The 20,430-nt window shown below is 32.5% G+C and overlaps 1 protein-coding gene across 5 annotated transcripts in view; it reads left to right on the forward strand.

The window, feature by feature from the left end:
• LOC108905810 (disco-interacting protein 2) overlaps nt 1-20,430 on the forward strand; it is a 536,129-nt gene that overhangs the window by 489,468 nt on the left and 26,231 nt on the right. For 3 of the 5 annotated variants that reach the window (XM_018708835.1, XM_018708829.2, XM_018708830.2), the window contains 2 exons: nt 2,282-2,410; nt 10,456-10,566. The exons of 1 other annotated variant lie outside the window; for it this stretch is intronic. In XM_018708835.1, the coding sequence (XP_018564351.1) occupies nt 2,282-2,410; nt 10,456-10,566 (240 nt within the window). The remainder of the gene's footprint in view (nt 1-2,281; nt 2,411-10,455; nt 10,567-20,430) is intronic. One more of the 5 variants, XM_018708831.2, reaches the window with a different exon arrangement.

The raw sequence follows: 20,430 nt of genomic DNA on the forward strand, positions 1-20,430 counted from the left end.
TAATTATTAGCAATTGAAAAAAACGGCAATATTCGACCATTTTTGAGCTCTTGTGCATAAACAAATTATCGGAATTTAATCGGACTTTTTTCATTTTATAGGCTTATTTAATACCTACCTTTTTTGTATAAACTTTTTTTCGCTATGAATAATAGCTTTTTTACGTGAGTCAAAAAACCACTTTTCCATAACTTTGACCACTGTTAAAACAAAGTTTCCCAACTACCCTCGAGTTGATTTTTTGGTATTTTATTTATAACAGGTTTCCGAACAATATTCCGCAGAGAAACTTCTAATAGTATTTTTTTCCCGAAACAGGCTCTTTCATGTCTATAATGACTGGGCTATACGATTTAAACACATTTATCTGTTGATAAGTCAGTTTCTACTGAAAATTAGTTCTATAAAACCACTTTTATCATATCTCAGTTGGTATAAATCATAGCAAAAATTTATTATAATCACAAATTTAGAAAGAAGGTAAAGACTAGAATACTCCTAAATTCTCGATTGTTCGTAACTCATTAGTAGAACACTTTTTACAAAAAATAATGTGGTGTTAAAAAAATTTCTGCGTTTTTTTTCAAAATATCTACAATTTAAAAAAATTTACTTTCCAACATTTCTTGGAACAATTTATCAAATCAAAAATTAGAAAATGATAAATAGATTTTAACATAAATACAATACACAATAATCGAACGTACTACAATGTATAAGGCTACTAACTGTAGAATAAAATGAAAAGTAAAAGAAATATTTTAAAAACAAGCTTTTATTAAAATACACTAAAAAAACACAATAAGGTTGAATATGGCTGCTTTATAGACGTGTCATCAGCAAAAGTATGATAAATAGACACGTACTATCTACAGGGTGGCACAAAAGTATGGAAGCCCCTGAATAACTCGTCTGGAGTGCATTTTTTTGAAAAATTATAAATACAAAAGTTTTAGGATTTTTTCTTGGCTATTCAATGGCGCCCTTGTATTCGACCTTCGAGATCATTTCAAGGTCAAAATTGTTTTAACAAATGGGAACCACTATTTTTTATTACGGATTTGAAAAGCGCAGGAAATTTTACGTTCAAGTAAGACATTGACCGTATCTTTGACCACGACCTTCAAGGTCACTCCATGATCAAAGGTGTTTTTTCAACAAGAACCGCTATCTTTTATTATGGATTTGGAAAGTGCATGAAACTTTACGTTCAAATTATGACCTCGACCATATCCTTCACTACGACCCCTTGACCATGGTCTCCAAGGTCAAGGTTGTTTTCAATAGAAAACGCAAGTTTTTATTGCGCATTTGCAAAGAGCTTAAATTTTATCTTCAAATGCAGCCTCGACTACGACCCTGTCAATGACCCTCGAGGTCATGTCAAAGTCAACGTCATTTATTTACATTAACTTTTTTTGTTAAGCTACGAAAAACAAGTTTCATGCACTTTCCAAATCCGCAATAAAAGTAACGGTTCCGGTAAACAAAACAACTTTGACCTTGGAGTGATCTTGAAGGTCGTGGCCAAGGTCACACTTGAACGTAAAATTTCCTGCTCTTTCCAAATCCGCAATAAAAAATAGGGGTTCCCATTTGAGAAATCAATTTTGACCTTGAAATGTCCTTAAAGGTCAAGGTCAAGGTCGAATACAAGGGCGCCATTGAATAGCCAGGGAAAAATCCTAAAACCTTTTTATTTATCATTTTTCAAGAAAATGCACTCCTGATGAGTTATTCAGGGGTTTCCATACTTTTGTGCCACCCTGTATATTCAGTATGTTCATGTTCTTATGCGATTTAAAAGCTTGTCGCGAGATATATTCCTAATTGGAATTTTTATTTTAAGGGGTAAGTTAAGGAAATATTGTCTCCAATTTCTTGGTCAATATATGGGATCAAAAAATTGGAAAACGCAAAGACGATATGGGTTAGCTTAATACAGTCATCGCAAGGCAACATATTGTACATACCACACCAGTAGCGCTAAATAGCAGCATAATACTAATTCATTTCCTTAGAGCTACTAAATAATGCAAAATGTTAAATACCATTTACTTGAATAATCTACATTAAAATTATCGTATTAGGGTCTGGCATATTATTTATTGAAGTAAATAATTGACACATTAGCTTAATACGTAAAATTTGGAGCAAGTAACTAATAACTAATTCATACAGCACATTTCCATTTCGCCTTTGCATCAGACTTATTTCATTAAATGCTTTACTAACACTGTTCTGGTGGCATTGTGTATGCTCATTGTGTTGTGGTGTTTAGCCGGAAGCAGCGGAAATGACGCAGGAAATGGGAACAACGGGAGTGGAAGTGGTGGCGGTGGAAAACAACAGCACACCAGGCGTCGCACGCAACGTCGCGTCACGCACAACGAGAAACGATATCATTCAGGTTCGCCCGCGGAATTGGCTCCCTGTATTTGTTTGCTTTGCTCGTTTTGCATCCTTCTAGAATTTTAAGAACTTTGTCTTGGATTTACTACCCCTTTTTCAACACGTGACATCACCCAACAACTTCGTGCCATGGAAATGGATATCAGTTGACTAGAAAATGTATCTTCGTAATATACGACCGATTCTAAAACAAGATTTACTGTGTCACTTTTAACAATCAAAGGTATTCGGATTATAATCTTTGAATTTAATACAAAAGGTCTTTACAACACTCCACCATATACAATGCAGCTCAAAATAAGTCGTTTACCTTAGTTCAAAGTTGCTCCGTTTGGGCGGTTTGACACCGCTCTATAGGACAATAAACCCCAAGCAAAATTGTGAGTAATATCAATTCATTGGCGTAGAACTTGGGTTTTTTAGTAATTACACCTTCCATAATTCTACGCCAATGGAAGAAAAGAATTTTAAGTATATAAATTTAGATTAAGCAAATTATTTACTACAAAAAAGGTACTCCACTCGATTACTTTCATAGTTTATTCGAAATTTGTAATTTTAATCATTGGCATTTTGACACAAAAATTAAATTAGGAAAACATGAGTGCAAATAAATAAAGATGTCGTAGTAGCTGTTCAAAGTGGCCACCATTTACACGCATACAAAGATTTACACAACTAAGAAAATTGAATTCTACTCTTTCCATAATTTCTTCGTCACCTGTAAGAGTATTTGTTGCATCTTGAAGACGTTGCCACAGTTGCTCTTCGTTTTGTACCTATGTGATGTAAACCACGGACTTAAGATGATCCCATAAAATATAATCGAATGGATTTAAGTCGGGAGAACGTGGTGGCCAATTTACAGGAGCGTCGTTACCTATACCCATCCATTTGTTTAGGTACTGTTGATTTAAGTGGTTACGAACAGATAATGAAAAATGTGGTGGAGCCCCATCATGCATAAACCTCATATCTTTCCGAAGTTGTAGGCGTATTTCCTCTAACAAGTCTGGCAACGTATTTTGTAGATGTTCCAAATAAATTTCTCCCGTTAGTCTCTGTGGTAAAATGACAGGACCAACGATAAAATTTCCAATTATTTCTGCCCACTCATTATTTTAAATTCGTGTTGAAAATGTCTAACTTTCACTGTGTGCAGATTTTCGTCTGCATAAACGTGTTCATTTTGGAAAGACGTCTCTCCACAGCAGCAATCGTTGGGTTCCTTAGCATACGACGATTTGGAAATCTTTCAGAGTACACTCTGACACACTTTCGACCATTTTTTTCAGAATATGAAAATTTAACTCGAATTATTAAGAAAATGAGAAACTTTTGAATCTTGGTAATAATGTAGGTGTCTTAAATGTGACAAGTTTTATTTACTTGAAACTATGACAACAAACAAAATTATTTTTGTAAAGACAAGTACCTGGAAACTTGTGAAAAAAACGCACACCGAAAAAAGCTAATACACAAAAACCATATGGAATACGCCGCAACAAATAAGCGTATTTGTTAAAAAGTCTCATTTTTATTTGAAGAATATCAGGAACAATTGTAAATAATTTTTTCCTAATTTAATTTTTGTATCAAAATTGCTGCCAATGATTAAAATTAGAAATTTCCAATAAACCATGAGAATAATCGAGTCTTTCAAGAGTACCTTTTTTGTAGTAAATTATTCATTTAATCTAAATTTTGTACTTAAAATTCTTTTTTCGATTGGCGTAGAATTATGGAAGGTGTAATTACTAAAAAACCCAAGTTCTACGCCAATGTGTTGATATTAGTCATAATTTTGATATGGGGTTTATTGTTCTATAGAGCGGTTTCAACTTCCAAATTTTAACAAAATCACATAAGGCGTTTTCAATTTATAAAAAAACAACGATTTCAAAATTGCAACTTCTGGGCCGTATACCTCCCAAACTACCCAAACGGAGCAACTTTGAACTAAGGTAAGTTTAGGTAAATCAGCATATTTTGAGCCACATTGTATCTGGTGGAGCGTTTTAAAGACCTAAGTTATCACCTAAATTAGTTTGAGAGCTATTAATATCTCACGGGTCAGTCACAGTTTTACAAATTTATTCCAACTACAACAAACCAAATTAATTTGAGCCCTGAGGATCTGTGCCTATTGGCAAAGTAGTGGAGTAGGGAACGGATTCACTTTTACTATCGGCACAATATATACAGGGTGATTCATTAACAATGAGAAAGTCGAAAGCTGACGATACTACACGTGAAATGGTGACTATTGGCGCAAACATGCCTTATCCGAAAGTTAATAGTTTCGGTAATACAGGATGATGAAAGTTAAAATTTTAAATCGTTTTTTTGCGATTATTCTGAAAATATGTAGGTTAGGAACTTGAAAATTTGTGAAACTATATTTTTTTAGACGACGAATAAGATGCCTGTTGTAATTTCAGCATTGCTCGTAGAGGGCGCTACTTACAACCAATTTTACCGAAAATTTAGTTAATAATTTTTTACCCTGTATGTCTAACATGAAACTCGATTCAAAACCTGAAAGAGCAATCATTTTTCCATTAATTGTGTATTCTTGTTTCATTTCGGTATCTCGATTCGTTTTCGAGAAAAACCGATTTAACGAACACTATGTTTTGATAGTATGACGAATTAAAAACGAAACAAACCAAGTGTTTCTTCGTGTTATTACAACAATTAGCAATAAAACAAATAAAATACGTAATTATGATTTAAAGTAATTGTTCGAAGAATCCACCGTTGACACTTTGATACACTTTACACGTTTTCTGAGTGATCTTCGAGTTTGAAACAACATATTGGGATTGCGTCTAACTTCGTTGGCAGCGATTTGTATTCTTTGCCACAACACTTCACACGAGCCAATAGATTATTTGTAAACTATATCTTTCATTCGAGACCAAATAGAAAAATCAAGAGGATGAAAGTCCGGACTTCTGGATGGCCAAGCAAAAATGATTATATGGCCAATTACGCGATTTGGAAAAACTGCATCTAAATATGCACGCATTGGCTAGTGGAGCTCCGTCGTGCATGAACCACATGTCTCTTCTTAAATAAAGTGGAACTTCTTCAAGCCGTGGAAGCATTTTTACTTGGCCACCCAGAAGTCCGGACTTCAATCCACTCAATTTTTCTATTTGGAAGAATATATTGGTTCGTGTGAAGAGTTGTGGCAAAGAATACAGATCGCTGCCAACGAAGTCAAACGCAATCCCAATATGTTGTTCCAAACTCGAAGATCTCTTATAGCTGTTTTATATTGACAATTTATTGATGAATAAATTGACGAAGTTCTTCATGAATTAATTCACGAATTTATTGGTAAACAGTGTGGTTTTACACTGCTACAGACTTTGTCAAGTTTTTTAACGCATGAATCAGTTCTACCAACGAATCAAAGAAGCAAATATATTTCAAAAATGTCACCTTTCCACTCATAATTATAGTGATACAACAGTGGTACCGTTTTGACACATATTATATAAACATTAGTGTTTGCAAGTAACAAGTCAGTAAAAACAATGCAAAACTAGTACGACGCCACACAATTATTTACATATTCCAATAACATAACCTCATTACTGATCTGAGGCTGGAAATCTGTTGGGTTGGTACTTCCGAACTTCACGAAGAAATTGACGAAAATTAGAACATGCTCTAATTCGTCAAGAACTTGATGAATAAATTCATGAAGTTATTTGACAGCAGATTTGGTGCATTACACTTGTCCAATTTCTTGATGAAGCGACTTCATGAATTAATTGATCAATAATTTGTCAATGTTAAACAGCTATCAGAAAACGTTGTGTAAAGTGTGTAAATGTCAACGGTGGATTCTTCGAACACTGACTTTAAATCATTATTACGAATTTCATTTGTTTCATTCTTAATTGTTGTAATAACACGAAGAAACACTTGGTTTGTTTCGCTTTTAATTTCTCATATTATCAAAACATAGTTCGTTAAATCGATTTTTCTCGAAAATGGATCGAGATAGCGAAATGAAACAAGAATACAGTTAATGGAAAAATGATTGCTCTTTCAGGTTTTGAATCAAGTTTCATGTTAGACATACAGGGTAAAAAGTTATTAACTAAATTTTCGGTAAAATTGGTCGTTAGTGGCTCTACGAGCAATGCTAAAATTACAACACGCATCTTATTCGTCGCCCAAAAAAATATAGTTTCACAAATTTTCAAGTTCCTAACCTACATATTTTCAGAATAATCGCAAAAAAACGATTTAAAATTACAACTTTCAATACCCTGTATTTCCGAAGCTATCAACTTTCGGATAAGGAATGTTTGCGCCAATGGTCACCATTTCACATGTAGTATCTTCAGCTTTCGATTTTCCCATTGTTAATGAATCACCCTGTAGAAACAGTAAATTAACTGGCTGTATACCTATTTATAAAAAGTCGGCCTTACTTTGGTTTTTCTGTTAGTCTAGGCATAAGTAGGGGAAAGTAATTTGAATAATCCGTGGTCTGTATAAGTACAGGGTGTAAGAAGTATGACTGCCATAACTTCAGCATGAGATAGAGTAATCATAAATGAACAAAAAAGTTGTATATTACAGGGGCGTAAGATTAACAGTTTTTAAAATACAACGAGTATTAATATCGGGGAGTTTTATCACAACGTGACAACAGCGTTACACAGCTGATGCACGCGGCAGACTTGTCCTATGGAAAAAATGTAAACAACTATTATTGTGAAACAAGACAATTGTTTTCCAGTTTTTAAATAAAATAAAATAAATCAAAGTATGAATTTGAAAAATATGTAATTAAAGTACCCAAAGATTCACGTCGTCCAAATAATTGCACGTATTAAAAATAATTTAGGGGTTTACCAAAAAGCAAAATTCAGTCATTTTTAAACTCACAAGTACAAAAGAAACTACAACATATGCTCAAAATGTCCACCACCATTTACAATGCACGCACGACACCTTCGAGTCCAATTTTCGGGCACTCGCTGGAAAACACCTCAAGAAAAGGAAATAGTGGTACACAAAAAACACTCCACGGTCCAATTCCAGATACCAACACCAACTGAATTGTGTATTACTGAACAGCTTAGTACCTCGTGTTAACCGCCGCGTCGTTGTCACATTGCTCGATATGAATTTTATCGAATTTTAAATGTATTACAACGTTAATTATTTTTAAGAATTAAGCATAAAGAAGTTAAAAAAATCATAAACATTGTGTTCTATGATATTCAATGCACGCAGTTATGTCAATATTCCTTAATTAATCGAACTTTTGTAGATGAAGTTAGATTTTTTGATATTTTTTTTTTCTCGGAAATGGTTGAGTTTAGGACCCATGTCATAAGGTTTTTTTGTTTATTTTAACATATTCTATCGTCTGTTAAAATTACGGCAGTCAAACTTCTAACACCCTGTACTACAAAACTGCATCTGTCTTTATAAATGTAACAACTATAAACTTGAAACTAATCTGTCAGTTTATTAGTAATGACGATTTAGACAATACTTTTTTGAATCAATGTGAAATAATTGGATTAGAACATCACGCTATTATTCTGGCAAGATGTGCTCAATATTCCGACGGTAGAGTTAGCATCATCTAGGCTATTTTGCGGATTTGGCCCTATCATATTCATTTGTTTCCAAAACTAAATGAAATCCTTGATATCCACCAAATTTTGTCAGATAAATATGTTTAGAATTTTCGGAACGGTATAGAAACTTTGGAATTTCACTGGATTATGCCTAGACGTTCAAAGAGAAAGTATTGAAATATAAAAGGAAATTATGTATACTAATTAGGCGCCTTTAATCTCTCTTGGAGGTTCGACGTCATGTCTTTGGAATAGAACACATAAATTTGTTAATTAGAACTTGTCACACCCATATTTAGATATCTTATTTTACTTGCAACAGATTATTAATAAAAACACCTCTCTATATTTTTTTAATGAACTTGTTAATGTTTCACTTAGATATTCATACGTTAATGAATTGACATATATATTCCAAGATCAAGCTAATTGAGGTTATGTAATGATTTTTCCGACAATTTGAAGAATTATAATATTATGTGGTTTTGTTGAGAATTTTTCAAATTATCCTAGTAGATTTAATGTACCAAAGCACAGTTACTATTAGGCTCACGATGAAATAATAGAGGGATTATGGTCCAAAAACAACACGGAATTTGGTTTACTGTATCTCTATATAGTGTGCTGTTACTTTACCTATTGCCTGCATTTTCATCACATTCTATATGAGCGTTCTCTTTTTAATTTGTACATTACAGTGTACAAGTATTTGACCAGTTGTACTTAGCAGTATAGGTGGAGTAATGATGATAATAGCCGGATCTATCTTCTCCCCTCTATTATCTTAAAATGTTTTATACCATTTTCAAACTTAACTAATTTTTTCATAATTGTACTGCCGAGCCATCGATTTAAGAAGTTATTAATCAAAATATAGTTTGATCATTAGCATTTGAGCAATAGGCATTTAAAAAAATAAATTGAACATTCTTTTATACAGGGTATAACAGCGACGTTACCACAATCTTTCAGGACTGATTCTTGTTGTCAAAATAAACAAGAGAAAATTAACATTATTTTCGAAAATGATTCCTTGGATGAGCTCCCGTTTTATAAGAGAAATGTAGTTTTTGATCAATTAATCAAGTACCGTTAAAGATGTAGACCTCAAAGTTGTACTGCAATCTGTAGTTTACTCATAGTAGCTATCCACATCCCCAGTAGCACAAGATACGGGCCCAATATTGGCGTCAAATAGGTATTACTAGGGACTATTAAATCTAGGCCCAATATTTGGAACATTTAGGCAATATTGGTAAAAGATAGGCGTCTAATGTATTCAGTTAATATAATACCTAAAAAAATTGGTATAATTTAAAATGTTGTACAAATTCGCACTTATTTCAATAAGAGATAACCAGCCGGATAAATTCTACCTAAAAATTAGAGCAAAATAATTAAAACAACTCAAGAAGTATAAAAGCTGTCATTGGAAATGGGCTGTCCGAATCTGTAAAAGAAGATTCCTAATTCGAAGCCACCACCTGTTTCCAATTGGGGATTATTTATTATTATCGATCGCCGAAATTATAAAAAAAAATAGAATATCGTGAATATAAAGATCCTCTGTCATGCGTATACGTTTGTAGACAATTTTAGAAATCGAAGCTGTATGCCAAATTTGCAAGAAATAGCTTCAGTCGTTGCTTTGTAATTTCAAACAAGTAGATTTTTCTCAAAATTTGATGCCTATACCTCAAAAAAACAAACGTTTCCGGACATATGTTTACAGATCTTTTTTTTGTTAGTTTGTGATGTAAAACCCGCCAGTAAAGTTTGGCATTCCAGTGATTAATCCAAAACTGTCTTTTAAATTCAATATTTGAACAATCGTAGAACCTTAGAAATCGTTTAAAAAAAAAAGAACGTTATTTTTGTTTTGAAAAGAGTAACCACTCCTGAAAGTTAGTTGCGATGTTGCTGTTACACCCTGTATTTATGACTCATATATTTGTAGCAAAAGAAATGAAATTTATAGTCAGTATTATTATTATTGTTATTATTTAAAATAGATACCTGACTAGCCATTTTTTAAAATTCCTTGTTTACCAGACTACGAAAACTTTAAATCTAATGTGTAAAGTATTAGAAGTTGTGTTGAAATATGAAAAATATGAGATGTACCTATTCTAAAACACTCCTCCACCCCCATAAAATAAACTTATTCATTTTTAAACAAAGAACATGACAAGTATGAGGGTACCAGGATTTGAAAACTTAAACTGGAACAAAAGAGATCTATTATAAAATTGGAGTGCAATAAAATTCACAAACAATTCAGGAGCAGGTTAGTCCTTGAAGAAGGAGATACGAATTTGTAAATTGCGTTTTCTAGTTTCCTGATATCTATCCGATATCGTATTTAGTAGTACCATATTCTCGTTCAATTTGTGGTTTGCATGGCTCAGTGTTGTTTTGCATGTAGATGTGGGTGATGGACAACCCAAGGAGGTCAGAAGTGGGGTCAGTCCAGCCGCTAGAGCTACGCGTCGGGGTAACCGACGCCTTACTCGTAACGAGAGCAGGTACCACTCAGGTAATGTATTAATGCTTTTGCCATTACAATTCAGTCATAACAATGCGGGGCATTTCTTTTAAATGCCATATCTCGTATAACTATTGTGTCTGATTGATTTGACAACCAAGAATAAAAGGATATAATGAGAACAGTTATATTGTTATAGTCTTTCCGAAGTCAGTTGAATATGCAAAAAACGTCTGGTAATAAAATTTAATGAGTTATGAGTTTCATAGGCGCCCCTAAAAAAAAAATTCTGCTAAAGGTAAAAAATTATAGTATGTAATTTGTATATAATGTGTAGAAAATTTCTATTATAAGTTCAGTTGGCCAACAACATATTTTAATTATTTATGTCCTCAAACAATTTTATTATATTAGTGGTAAATTTCGTTTTATTCCGTTTCAATAGGTCTCCAAAATGCCATGTTGTGATAATATTAGTAAACAAAATATCCCTCTTATTTCTCCCTTTTGCAATTGTAATATGAATGATTGATAGAAGGTGCCTATAATAAATTAAAATTACCTCCTGAATCACACCAAATTCCGCATTCAATATTCAAATTCAATACAAGTCTTTTCTTCAGTTTGACCTTGAAACGATCTTTACCTGACATCCAGGTGACCTTAGATAGCTAAGCTATCCAAGAATTCACGTTCAGCGATCCCAAAAGCATTGTACCTACTGGTCAAAATTCATTACATGCCTCAGTTTTTGAATCCATCAATGTGAAGCTTACTTACTATTCATAGGATCACTTTGGGCCCGTGACAACTTTTCATCAGAATGTCGAGAACTATAACATATCACAATTCCAGCCAAATTTAGCGGGACCCAATTTCCATTCATTTTGTGCGGGGTCCTTTGGCCGACTCTAACCCAGAAACCAAAATCTATTTTTGCGAAGGATTTTGGTGCACTGAATTTGAATCCGAGATCTAAATTTCTCAATTGGTTCTGGTTTTCGAGATATCCTAACCTAAATGTGTCAAAATCGCCATTTTTTACACATTTGAGGTTATGTTACATGTATAGGTAAATTTTTTTGGTAAAACCATTAATGGGGTCTTAAAGTAACCACTATACTTTTTAAAACGCACTTGGCTTTATCCCGATATCATTTTTCGTCTTTGAGAAATCGCATGCTGAAATTTAGTAGTTTGACTTATTTCTCGATTTTTGAATATGACTGACTACACATTAGAGTTAGGAATTAGATTTTACGCATTTTGAGATTCCAGGTTTGAAGATTTTACGATTGAGGTCTACGAGTTATGGATTTAAGTTCAGGGTTTATGGGCTTAGGGTTTATTTGTTCCAGGTTTGTGGGTTTATAGACTTATGGATTTAAGAGTTAAGGGTTTATGCTTCTGGGATGAGTTTATAGGTTTGGAGTTTATAGGTTAAGGATTTATTGGTTGGGTTTATGTGTTTATGGTTTATGAATTCGAGATTGAGGGTATTATCCTCTTTTGCATGTAAATGTATTTCCAGGTTGATAAAATGCATATCGAATTTTTAGACATTTTTTCTAGGTTTATTGCAAAATTTGACTTGATAGAGTATTTTGAAGTTCAGATTTGTGATCAGTCACCTCAAAAACATATAAAATACCTACTTCCGGGTGCCGATGAATTTAGGTTTGTGGTGCTGTGTTTTCAGTACCTATATTAAAAAATCGAAAAATAAGTCAAACTACTAAATTTCAACAAGCGATTTTCTCAAAGACAAAAAATGATGTCGGGATAAATCCAAGTGCGTTTTAAAGAGTAGGTATAGTACTTTAAGACCCCATTAATCGTTTCAGCAAAAAATTTACTTTTCCGTGTAATATAACCTCAAATATGTCAAAAAATGTTGGCACTATTAGGTTAGAATATCTCGAAAACCAGAGCCAATTGAGAAATTTGGACTTCGGATTCAAATTCAGCGCACCAAAATCCTTTCGTGTTGTTGGGTTAAAATATTGTCGGCCTGTTATTCAAGCTTCGGTTTCTACTTCACACTTGGATAAATTAATATTGTGTGTCTGTTCAGTACACGTAGGTACCAATTTTTTTTGAAAAACAGCGTTTACAATCCTAGCTATAGGCATCCGTACACATTTTAGTCCTCACACCTGATAATACTTCTTTTGTTATTTTCATTGGATGTTTTAATAGCGAGGAAGAACAGTAATAAAGTTTACAAAACATATATTATGTATTTTCTGTGCAGTCAAATAAATTTATCTATTTTTCTTTTCTGATTGTGAGAATTTTTCATTGAGTTAAGTTGTTCTGTAGTTTATACAGAAAGGGCTACTTTTAGGAGTTTTTCGTATTACCCAATGAGATAGGTACCTATCTAGACAGAAAGGAATGAAGACGTCTCAAAAAATTAAACGTCGAAAGTCGGAGTTATAAAATTTCCATTCAAACAATGCATAATGTTTACGTGTTCAGAAAGTTGTTCTTTTGAAAAACCTCGAAAATTTTGTAATAGGTGCAATTTCCGAAAAATGGTTTTCAAGATGAACGAGATGAATCTTAGGTCTTAGGAGCTTTGAAACGGTAGATAATGAAATTTATTCCCGTACGAAATTATTGATTATTTGATTTTGAATTTGTAAAAAATTGTAATTTCAAAGAATGTAGTATGTATATAGTTGTATTACAGTACTTATATAGTAATGTGATACATATTTACACAAAATGAATTGCTAATAAAAAATATCAGCAAATTTTTCAAACTAAATCCCAAAATTTGAAGCGCAACTTGTATAAACTTTGACAGATATGTAAATCAGTTAAACCCTCAATTTTATTCGATCAATTGATTTTTTAGATAGAAGAAATACATTGAAGTTAAATCTGACAAGCGTACAGTTCACTTTTTTAGTTCGTTTATGTCTGTCCATTGTCCTTTTGAAATGAATATTTAATTTAACGGAAAAATAAAAAAGTTTATTAAAGAAAAGCAAATGAATTTCCGATCAAACAGGAAGTTGAATAAAATAATTTTCACTCACCATTTTACCCCGACGGCGGACGCATATGAAAAAATTTTGCGATTTAAAATGAATTTTGGAGAAATTATAACTTTTGTTTTCATAAAAATATACTTTCAGTTTGCATTAGGCACCAATAATTTTTCGAAAATTGTTTATAATAATTTACAAAGGTTTCTAAGAAATTAAAATTTTTTTCACGTCATACCATTTGCATTCAAAAAACAAGTCATGTCGATTAACTACATTGAACACTGTATTTTTTGCAGAACTTCAACATTTCTTTTGATTTCCGAGATATCGGACTGGGCGGTTTTAAACGGAACATCTTGTTGAAACTAAAAATTAATTTTTATTCTCGTAAATTAATTATGCCCGCTATTTTTTTCGTTGGTGCATAGAATACATTGATCATACCCATGTGTCCCATTTAAATAAGTATATGGCTTGGAAGTTATAGAAAACTATCTCGTACGCCACTGATTCTATGACAAAGTCCACCTCTTTACAAAAAAAAATATTAATAAAAAAAAGTTGGAATATGATGCCGTAGAAACGCAATGCAGAATAAAATATGCGATTGAACCACTAATAGTAAGATTTGACCGAAAAAGTAGGTATATCATAAACAGCATACCTCCCGCAGCGGAGAGTGAATCCCCATAAATCAAGCTGTTACTGTTCTTCACCACAACTAGCATGAACTCCAAGACTTCTTGTCACCTGGTAAATTGCTTCATGAGTCATCGAACTTCGCGTCATGTGAAGGCCTCTTTAGAAAGAAATTATTAGTTACCATTTATAAAACAGTCCTAAACCCCTAAAGGTAGACTTCCCATATCGGGACATGTGGCAGGCGGTAGCAACAGGCGACAACGTTATTCGCTGTAGCGAATAAAATTAGTAAAATTACCGAATCTTATTTAGCGCCAGTTTGCTTCAAGGTCAACCGAAATAGAACTAAAGGTGCATTCAGAATCAATTTGCTAGCCAACTTACACTTCGGCACGAAAGTCTGCACGGATTTGACCATTCAGAATAAAATTCAGGCGACACTTGGTACATGCGCGTTGGCTTCAACTTAAATCAGCTGTTTTAGCTGTATACTTTAGGTTATATTTATATTTTGTTTGTTTTCAAAATTTTAAATTAAAATGTAGATTAATAATCCATAATAATAATTAAAGTGAAGTAAATTCAAGTCAGAAACTATTTTATTTAGATTTTATTGAAAAGTAACAAAAACACGACCAAGCTTACTTCACAGTTGGTATCGTATTAATATTCCAATCGTTTTATCCTATTGCTAAAACTTGATACATCAGCTTATTCATATATATAGGTTAATGTTTAGAAACCCGGGGCCTGATTGCTGCGCTGGTCTAGTTGAATAAACATCATCACAATCTCCGAATAGTGTATCCAACTTGACCTTCGCATGGGAATCCGTTACAAAAGTGAGCCAATTCCAAGCTGCTCCCGAGTTTAGCGACGAATTTTTATTACAGTGTATCTCCAATTACAGACCACTATGATAAATCTGACAGATTATAAAATTGAAAAAAAAATGTTGGGCTCACTGAAACGAGCTTCACGAAGAAAATTTTCATAAAATTCATGATTTCTCCGGGCCGTTAGAATTGGTCTTACTCCCCCAAGACCCAGAAGTCTTTTAATGGAGTTTTTTTGCTCGAATTGCTATAATAGCTGTCTTTTTAAGTAACAACAACAACAGCATTGTTACCTGTAAAAGAGGGGATAAAAAGTTTCCCATTCTTCCATCGTGGTTAATCAACATAATGGTTAAACTAATTTCAAAATTCCATAAAATTAAAATTATGTTGACATTTTATTAAAACAATCATATTGCGCATATCCCTTAACCGGCACGGAAGTCGGCACGGACGTCAAATTTGCAGCTTGCGAGGTTTCACGCGCACTTCAACTCGTTTGCCAGCTCGAGATTTTATTCTGAACGGCTACATTGAAATGCGAAAGGTAAGCACGCGTGGCCAAGTCAGACTTCGCCCGCGAATTGATTGTGAATGGGGTTTAAGCAATATCTACTCAAATCTGTGACGTTATAAATTAATTTGTCGAATACAAAACCAGGTCAACATTCCTTGTTTTGGTTTATTACGGTTCTTAAAATTCATTGTGCTTGAGAAAATATATACCTACATACACATTCATAGATTAAAACAGTTGACTAGCAGCATCCAATTCTGACAAGCTTTTCTGGTTGTGTGTAAAATTTCAATTCATTCATTATTTTGTGTTTTATAAAGGGTTTTCCAGCAACAGCCGGGATTTATGAAATTGCAACATAGCAAAACGTTATCAAATTTTTAACGAATTAACACAATAGCCCTAAAAATATTCACGAACAAAAGATTATTTGCAGCATATTATGACAAAACCTTCTGTTGCGACCAATCCTGACGTTTGCAGGAAAGTGGAAACGAGAATTGTTTCTGAATATCGTTTTAAAGTGGTTAAATATTAAATATATTTGCACAGAACGTTTTAACAACACATTTGTTTTGGACGTCGAAGACATAACGGTTATTACCTATTACAGAATAAGTATTCCGGCTTTAAAAATGAGAAAAATTATCTTCTGTTATAAAAGTTTACGCTTACCCAAACAGAACTAAATATTTCTCCACAATCCTGGTCTCGCCAGCTCTCGTTTCCGTGAAAAATTTCAGGGAAAACTCTTCTATTCTGAAACTATGCTCGCTCAAATAGAAATTCTCATTATAGTCCTGATGATCTGGTCAATATCTCTTTCGAATCCATGGTTGCATATGCTGTAGGGGCCATAGTGAAGTTATCGAATCGGTTTTTATTTCCAACTATGGAGTCTCCTACAGTGACGTGATGCTGTTATCCTATTATGACTTAGAAAAGTTCCAAAACTGTTGACATAAACAAAAACAGCAACTTTCTGAAAATTATTTGAAATTTTTGGATGCAGGCTCTGACTTTTTCTCTAAGATAGTGACAGTCACCTGGGTACTGTAAATGTGTGACTTAGGGCAGTTTTTATGGATGATGGCAATTTTCCACATAATTCATTTTTCTGCAAAAAATATTCTAACGTCAGTCTTTAATAATTACTCTACCATATTAGATCATGATTTGTTTAACGTGGACATCATTAAATTTGAAAAATTAAAATATATATGTGTTGCAAGTGAGAAACAGTGCTTCCTACTTGGATTATTGTAGGTACATTTTTAAAGAAAAATAGGGTTTTATTAATTTTTACTGAGCTTGCAACAGCTAAAATTAAAATATCTGTTTTTGTTTGGTGCAAGAAAATGATATTTATTTGAAAGATTGACTACAAATATTTGTGACAGCAATATTCCATAAATATTCATTTGAAATAAAGTAAAAATATCAATATTTAGTTCTAGAAATCTGCAGTAGTCTAAAGGCTCTGTTCAGACAGATGCTAGTTCACCCGCCATGTAGTCCGAATTTGGCTCCATTTGACTTCGTTTTATTTGGAAAACCTCATTTTGTAGATGATAACTAATGAAAAGAGGATAGTGATGCCAATTTTGAAGGCCAGGACAGGAAACATGTTTTATTTCAGATGAAATAAACATTGTCGGGCAGGTAGGGTGAATTATTTGAAGTTATAGAAGCTTGTATTGAAAAATATAACTTTTTTATTACCCGTCGTAATAATGACATCACAAATTTAAAACCAAATGATATGATTAAAGCCAATCATCTAGTTGTTTAAATAAGACCGGAGAAGTCATTTGCAGACGATGGCAACAGTAGCAACCGACATAACTCGAGAGTTTCTTACTGCACCCAGATGGATATATGACGTCAGAGCAGATTTTTACTGTTGTATCAAAATTTGATGGAATAGGAAACAGGAACAGAGAAAACAGTAGACTGTTGACTATCGCCATTGATTAAATAAGCCAGTCCTGTATATTTAATGCTATCACAATCACATGTCACTGGGCAACTGTAAATAAAGAGCAGTGTTACTAAAAACTAATTTACTAATATTTTATATTTAATATCAGCATTTTAGAATATTCGTATTTCATCTTATACTATAAAATTATTGTAAATTACTTTACAGTAGTCATCACATTTTTTACTTCAAATGATAGCAAAATGATTTAAAACAGTCTTAAAAAGAACTAATACTAATTGCGTAACTGATAAATAAAATGTCATAATGGCAGTATCATTCTAGACAACAGCTGATTCCCTTTCCGTTAGTTCATCAGAAAAACCAAAATGAAATATTGGAGTGATGCCTCACCAACAAATTTATCAGTTTAATTAGGAACGGTTTAGGTTTGTCACCAGTTTAGGTTTGTCTGGTATAATGAGAAACTTGCGGAACGTTATTACTTGATTTTTTTAAGTGTTTTTAACGTTTATCACTTACTTGCACTAAACTTGAGCAGTTACTGATTTCAAATGCCAAAGCTTACCATTTACCAAAGTCTGTGTTATATTCTAGTTACGATATAAATCATTGACTTTCTGTTCTTTTATATCTAATGATATAATTGTTCTCATTTGATTGGTTGTCAACATAAACATGTCAACCAGAACCGATGCCAAAAAAAAATCACTTGAATAATCTGTACAAAAGTTACATACATTGTGCATTAAAAAAAACAACTTGTATATTATTTATCATGTTATACTGATTAATACTACCATCCACTGTTTACATTGATCATGTTCATTAACTAACCACTTACCAGTTACTAACAAACGATCAAATAATATGATAGCAGCCGCTTACCGATTATCACCCTCCTTAGCATTCATATTTTTGTGTTTAAAAAAATGCTATATGCAAAAATTGTAGATATTTGTGAACTGGAAGTTTTTTGTATAATGATAAAAAAATGTAGGATCTTTTGAATACAAACTTGATTTAACTAACGATATTGTGAGAAACAACTGCGCTATAGAAGATCTTAATGCTGGACGGGGCTTTAATCTGTAGAGTAGTTGTTTCCCACAGTATGAATAGTTAAAAATCTTTTTTATTTCGCCTGTGCCACAACACTAGTCTCGCTTTCATAATACCTACGGTGGTAGTTCGCTCTTCACCAGGAGATACAAAGCAATGCTTTGCACCAACAGGCACTAAGTAGAAGTGCAATAAAGGTTTATTTACCACACTTTGTAGCTTATATCTCACCCCCACATCCTGTTTTGCTTCTTATTTGTACGGGTTGTTTCAGGAGTAATTGGCAAATCGTATAGTTTAAATTTGTATGGTCAAAATGAGAAATAGAAGTATTTTGAAGAAATATTCAGAAAGGCTTCGCAGAGATATTATCACTAAACCTTTGAAATTCGACGCCACTGGATATTTTAAGTTTTTCCTAATATTATTTTAAATACAATGTAATTATAAACAGTCTGGAAAAATCATTGACCTAGAAATTGTATGTTTTCTTATATTATTTATATATTAGATTTCAGATTAAAAAACTTAATTAATTAAATAAAATTGTGGCAAATTTAGCATATGCAATTTTATGGAAGTTATAGTTTCCATATACGCGCGTTCTTTATTGTCCAATTAAAAATATTTTCAATTATTTATTTTTTACTTATATTAATTGCCAGTAAAGGTCAGTCCACTAACAGACCACCCTGTACACCTATAAGTACACATGTATAAACATAGAATATAAAGATAATTTGTATAATGTTGGTAATATCACTATAAAAAAACTTCTAGTTATTCACAATTTTTAAATTTAGCTCTTTTTCTAAACACAAAAAAAATAAAGGCGACAATAAATTATATATCTGTGTATATAAACTTCAAAACTAGTGGCGAAGATAAAGTTTATAAATTCTTTTTTCACAGATTACTTTTGCTTACTTCTGTTTGAATTATCCAGAGCTTAATGAAAATGTAATTATTGAGTTCATTTCTAAAACTTGATTAATATTTACATTTAGTAAGCATCGCCTATAAACATCATTACCAATTTTAAAGACAGCACATATCATCATCGTTACAGATCAACCATTATTCTCAGAACTAATATTTAAAAAGTAAAGGTTATAATATGTAGTTTCTCGACAGAATACTTATTTTAAATAGAACAGAACAGTTTACTTTTTCCTAAAGTTTGTGGTTTTTTAATGCATCCACATCCCAATGTTATATGTTCTTATTAAATTGTACCTTAAGGTGACCAAACATCCTGGAGAGGATAATCGTCCTTTCATGAGGTTTGTCCTTTGAGCTAACATCTGACTTTTGATTTGAACAATTTGACTTCTGTGACCTCCTCCCAGGAAATTATAATTATTTTTGGAAGTTTTGCAGCTCTTTTTCTGTTTGTACAATATATTATATTATAATGATAATACATTAGCTACTAGCTGTCATTAATCGGATATTTTTGCTACAATTTTTAGAAATTTTGTTCCAGCTTCATTAAAATTTTATTTCTTCTTTTCCAAGAAAAAAAATTGACACCATTTAAAATTTTGATTGTAGGTACTTATTTTTAGATGCAGGATTTTACAATTTCATATTAAGAAACTTTCAAGAATAAAAAAAATTGCACAAATAACAAACTTTTCACAAGAGTGTAACTTATAATAATATAATAAAATAAAATTACAGAAATTGTTGCACAAATATATAAATTTTTCCAATACGACATAAATTTTATTGTAGTGAGAACAATATGTTAATTTTCAAAAAAATTTGAGACATCCAATATGAACCTTCCTGACATTCTGTATATAATATGTTATGGATTTACTTATTTATTTTTAATAAAATTAAATTGGAACTATTCACGTTGAAGCAGTCTGCTGTTATGCTATGTCCCCCTCGACATTTTTGAAAATCTGT

This window comes from Anoplophora glabripennis, unplaced genomic scaffold, assembly GCF_000390285.2.
Source record: "Anoplophora glabripennis isolate ALB-LARVAE unplaced genomic scaffold, Agla_2.0 scaffold191, whole genome shotgun sequence".
In the NCBI taxonomy this organism is placed as follows: Eukaryota; Metazoa; Arthropoda; class Insecta; order Coleoptera; family Cerambycidae; genus Anoplophora; species Anoplophora glabripennis.